General features: G+C 46.5%; 1 protein-coding gene across 1 annotated transcript in view; it reads right to left on the bottom strand.

Moving 5' to 3' along the window:
* The window catches only part of PRDM14 (PR/SET domain 14), a 6,385-nt gene extending 860 nt beyond the window's left edge, over nt 1-5,525 (bottom strand). Inside the window, exons 1-6 of the mRNA XM_014307847.1 lie at nt 5,372-5,525; nt 5,195-5,251; nt 4,970-5,127; nt 4,522-4,792; nt 2,804-3,006; nt 1,428-1,529 (exon numbers count right to left, since the gene is read on the bottom strand). Of these exons, the coding sequence (XP_014163322.1) occupies nt 1,428-1,529; nt 2,804-3,006; nt 4,522-4,792; nt 4,970-5,127; nt 5,195-5,251; nt 5,372-5,525 (945 nt within the window). The remainder of the gene's footprint in view (nt 1-1,427; nt 1,530-2,803; nt 3,007-4,521; nt 4,793-4,969; nt 5,128-5,194; nt 5,252-5,371) is intronic.
* Between the last annotated feature and the right edge of the window lie 63 nt (nt 5,526-5,588).

The raw sequence follows: 5,588 nt of genomic DNA, 5'->3' as shown, positions 1-5,588 counted from the left end.
CATGTTTTTTCTTATCCAAAGAGAGACAATTTCAGGCCCTTCACTATTTGCAGATCACATAAAATAAATACTCTCTAGTAAGTTTTCATGGCAAACAGCAATATATCTTAGATGCCCTTTTGCTAGGAACCTTAGAGCACAAAAAGATCACAGACTCCTATCAGTAAGTCCTCAGAGGTGTATATCAAGGGCAAAAATATGTTTTGGGGAGAGAATGGTGATGCTGACCCAGCACTGTTCCTTTAATATCACAATGTTCCTGAAATAAGTGACCACTGATTTCCAGCAAAGGAGCTGGAACAGCAAAGCCATGGTTAGAGGTAGAAGAGGAAAAGAATCATAATCACATAGGAGGAGCCAATGAGGACTCATTAAAACAGAGCCTGGTTTTCCAGCCTCAAAAATTATGGCTATGTCTTAGGACAGCTGCATCCTAGGACAGCTGCATCCTGCAGCCAGAGGGCAAACAGTTTAATCTGATCCAATCCACAACAGTCCAACCAGAACTGGCTGGGGACTGGTCAAGTGTCCCTAGAGATCTCTTTCAAGAGCAAGCCATAAAGCTCTGCCACCTCCTCTTGTGATCAGAAGATTAAGGATGAGATTTCATCCTAATCTCTGAGAACAAGTATGTTCAGGATGATCATGGGGAGACAAAAAAATGTAATAGCCCAAAGGAGTTTCCTCTAAGGGCACTTCAGAAGGACACTTCAGCTTTGTGTTAGCACAGCCAGTCATATACAAAAATTCTCCTTCTTTAAAATCAGGAGCAGGTTACCATTGCTGATGGGGCTTCTGCATTGCATGGACACTCCACAGCACTGGGAGCCCTACCAATATTCATCCTTCAGCAGCCTGTGCATCCACATGCTGTCTGCTGTGACAGGGGGAGTGAATCACCCCTGCTGTGATGGGCAGTAACAGCAGAATGCATCTTTGATCAGGGCTGTATGGTTTTCCTTGTGCTCTTTTTTAAGTGAAACCTCCATGCCCATCTGCCCATCAGCAACCTTGATATTTCAAGGTAAGCATGCACAAATTCATGTTGTGCAGGTTCAGTTTATAGACCAAATCTGTTTATTGTAGTCCAGAAGCAGTGTCAATAACACCAAAAACTACCTATCTGATGAAGAAGTGGGATACTGGATATAGCTGCATGCTTTGGATGGTATTTGAAATGCTCTCAAGTTTCCCTAGACCTTATTTCTGCAGCAGATCACTGAGCTGGTATGAACCACAAATTCCATGTCAGATGGAGACCAGACCTGTTTCTTCATCTCATCCCATCCTGTCACTTTACCTCACAACTGCCCAAAATATACACCCATTCATCTGGTTACCAGTTCAATAAAAAGCATATTCTTGAAAGAAAACAGAGAAGAAACAAAGCACAGCAGAGGGAGGGATGGGGCAGGGCTTTGCCTTACCTTGTTGCAGTAGACACATTTGTAGGGGCGTTCCCCAGAGTGAACCCTCATGTGTTTGTTCAGGCTGGAGGATTGAGAAAAGCTCTTCCCACACGTTGAGCACTGGGGGGAAAAAAAAAAAGGAATAAAGTTAAAAGGAAGCATGTAACCACACAGTTAAAAAGAAAAATGAAGTATGTGGATGATGTGCACATTTCTTACATATAATCTACATATACACATGTGTTTATGTATTCATGTGTAAACATAATAGCAATTTTAAGCTGCAGTAAATTGAAATACCCAGAAATTTAGTCTGGTTTTAAGAACAAATTTACCTGCATATGCACATATATATATTAAAATCATGAAAAATTTCAAATAATTTGTGTTAAAATTGTTTCAATAAAAAAATGCTATTTTACAGAACAGACAATATTGATTTTCAGGATTAAAAATCTGAAAAATTATGTAAAATCACTTAAAAAATATATACATATATAAATCAAGCCCCAGTTTTAATTTTTTCCCTAAAAGATAAACTATCTAAAAAATAAAATAAATTTACCAATGCAAGGGAAAGGAAAAGGAATTACATGGTATTTAATACCTCATATTTAATGGATTTTTTTATCTGTTATGAATTCCATGCAGATATTCTGACATTGTAATAGTGCCATTTTAGTTACAAAATATTTTTTCTGAAAAAAATAGACATTGTAGGATGATCTATAAAATAGGTATTTGGAGAATTTTGAGGACTGATTTAACTGTGCCATTTCAAGCACTAGAACTTGCCCTTCCCCAGGCTTTTAGGAAAAGTCAGATTTTCCATTCCCAGTGCTGCTAGAGAGAACTGGTGCTAGAAGCAAGGTGTTTGGTGGAGATGAGTAAAGCATTTTAAAGATTTGTTTTCATCAATTGAAAATCTGCTTCACACTGAATATAAAACTTTTAAGCCCTGTTTGAACCAACAGACACAGATAAAGACGTGGTCGGTTCTGAGACCGAAGGGTGGGGTGTGGGAAACGGACATGAGACATCTCTCCCCCATCCCGGACAAGCCAAGCACCTTTAAACACAAGTTAACCCCACACTGTAAGAAAAGGAACAACACTCATATGCAATCATCCAAAAAGCCCGGTAGAAATTTTGTTGTTTTTTTTTTTTTAACTGAGACTGTGGGGTTTATTTTCCCAACCTACACCCATTAAATTTCTTTAACCAAGCTTTGCTGCACATGACAAGGTCTTCCTGAGCAGTCCCACCAGGAAACTGCCAGGGAAACTGGAGGAGGAACAACGTTATCAGCATCTTACCTGGACCAAAAAAACCACTCATTATTAAGTACCCTCAGAAGAGGCAGTGACTGCAGAGAGATCCGGGACCAGGCTCACCTTGTGAGGTCTGTGCTTTTCGTGAACGTGGAGAATATGGATCCTCAGCCTGTCTCTTTTTTCAAAGGATCGGTCACAAAGGTGACAAGGAAATTTGCGGTCCCCCTGGTCCACGCAGCGGGTGTACTTGAGGTGTTTGTCCCGGTAGTACTTGTAGGCAAACACTTTGCCGCAGCGCTCACACTTGAAGCTCTCCCCGGCTTCTGTACAGCAGAAGGGAAAGTGCCACCTCTCCGTTACACCACGGCAAAAGGAATTCAGATCAAATCTGCATCCTCGTCAGAGCCGGGACCCCTACGGGGAATTTTAAGTCTCTGAGAGGGCAACGACTGTAAATTGATGCTGGCAATATCATTAACAAAATATGTGCCGCGTCTCCTGAGCGCTCGCAGGGCTTTCCTTGCCTTTTTAGAGGAGGGGAACAAACGAGAGCCCACAGTCTGCTAAAATTATTCGGTTTAACTACTAACTTCACCAAAACCAGAATTTCATCCTTGTATATCCATAAATAGTAAGGAAACATGAGAAGAAACAACTCAGAGTCCCCACATAGAAACTTCTCCCCGTATGCAACCCTGGTGAGATAACAAAAATTGTCCACAAATTTTATCCACCATCCCAAAAGGAAAAAAAAATGCACACCTTTTCTATCGTTTTCAAATAACTATTGAACAAAATAACACATTTATTTGACTTTTTAAAAATTTTCAATTCATTTTTTTACCACTGAATTTAGGAAAACACCAGAAAATTTTCAGGCGTTTATACATTCTTTTCTGTCTTTAGTAAAAGTAGTTTTAGCTTAAGCCTTAAGATGAAATGAACAATTCAGCACCTGTCTGAATTAGACAATTCAAGACAACGGGTACAAAATTTCCCATGCCAAATTTTCATGCAAATTTGCTTCTCTCTCTTTTCTGCTGCAGCAGGCTGCCCCGTCCTTTCCCCGCACTGACACAAATCTGTTTTCTCCATACATAAGTTTTGCTTATAAGATCATACTTACAAGCAAATGTACTTTCTGTACATTACAAGTAGAAGTACCCTCCCTCTCCCCTCACCGTCAAATGCAGTAAGTGCATTTGACATTTCTTTTGCAAGCAAATACTGGCATTATGGAATCGGAACGACTTCAGCCTGCCTCATTTATTGAGAGCGTTAATTACACGAAAGTCAGGTGTGCAATCCTGAGATGAAAATAGGACCAGAAGTGGAATAACCCCGAAAAGCCCATCTCCTCCCAAAACGGGACCCTGAACAACGGCGCTGCGAGGCCGAGGCAAGCTCAGCCCAGGACCACCAGATGTTTTACAATCGTCAGACTAAAGAACACTTTAAACTCCCCGAGGAACCGCGGACCGGGAGCGGACTGACGGCAGAAGAAAGGGGAGCCTCTTGCTCCACGCCGCCGGCAGCCCTCGATGCAAACCCCCGGATTCCCGGTGCCGAGGGGAAGCTGCTGCTTCGGGGCGCTGGATGCCGCAGGAAGGGGCGGCCGGGGATCGGATCCCCAACTGCGGGGGGCACCGCCCCCGCGGCAGGACCGGTCACCCACCACCACCTCATCACAGGGTCTGGGAAGCCTTTAAGGTAAAACGGCTGGACAAAGGTGATGCTTGAGTTTCTTTACCTCCCCCTCGTGTGAATCTAATCCAGGCCAGGCACACGTCGGTAGGAATAAGGGGCAGTGTCGCTCAAGGGGTTGCTGGCAGGCTCACCTTCGGGGTGCTGCGGGGGTTTCTTCCCCTCCGCCATGCCCTTCAAGCTGATGGGGATGCCCAGAAATTGCACGTAGCAATCGCCGTACCACACCAGCAGCTCCTGCTTCGGGAAGATTTCCTTGCAGGTCTCGTAGAAGATTTGTCCCTGGCACTGGATAGCCGTCAAATTCTGCTCCTCGGGGAACCTGGCACAGTTCACCAGGGACATCCAGTTGCCAGCGGCGCCCTTCCCGTCGATAAAGTGGCTCAGGCCACCGTATTCAAAGATCTGGTGAGCAGAGAAAAAAGGATTAGGTTTGACGTTTTATACACGTCCCGCTCTCACCAGTCCCACCACCCAAACTGGGCCGAGCCCCTCTTGCAGGCTACGGTAGAGGGGACGCCAAGAACCTCGCCCCGGCCCCGCGCTGGGGGTGCGGGGTGAGCCCGACGGTGCCTCCGCTACCTCCCACATCAGCGAGTTGTCGTCGTAAGTCTTGATCTCGCTCGTGTTGACCACTTTGCCTTGGAAAGGGCCGAAGCGGACTCCTTTTGGGATGGGGTCCATACAGAAGACTCCGAGCTGAGACACGTCTCCGTAGGCCACCCGCAGCACCGAGAGCCCTGCGGGGGACAGGGGGCTGAGCGCGGGCGGGCGGGCGGGCGCGGGCGCTCCGGGACACCTACCTACCTTCGGGGAGCTGCAGCGAGTCCCGGTCCAGCAGCGGGGCGGCCGAGTCCGCAGCGCCTGCAAAAGAGGAACCCCTTCTTCAGCACGGCATCGGTCCTGCAAGAGCGAGTCCTACCTCCCCAACAAAGGCCGCAGCCCGAATCACCCCCCGGCTTTTTCCAGGTGTGGGCTCGTAACGCAAGAGAACCACAGGGAAAGAAAGTCCGACGTGCCCCCGGCGATGCCCCTTGAGTCTGGCTGCCTGCACCCATTTTAGGACTGTCCCCGAACTCTCCCGCACCCCTGGCTGCAAGGAGCGACCTGCCTCCCAGGGCCACCCTGTGCCCCTCATGCCGCCGTCAAATACCCCCTTACCCGAGCTGGCGGGGGACAACCGGAGCCCCGAGATGGCGTG

Source organism: Geospiza fortis, unplaced genomic scaffold, assembly GCF_000277835.1.
Source record: "Geospiza fortis unplaced genomic scaffold, GeoFor_1.0 scaffold121, whole genome shotgun sequence".
Lineage (NCBI taxonomy): Eukaryota > Metazoa > Chordata > Aves > Passeriformes > Thraupidae > Geospiza > Geospiza fortis.
The sequence above is the reverse complement of the archived record's forward strand: the minus strand, read 5'-3'. Positions and strand labels throughout refer to the sequence as shown.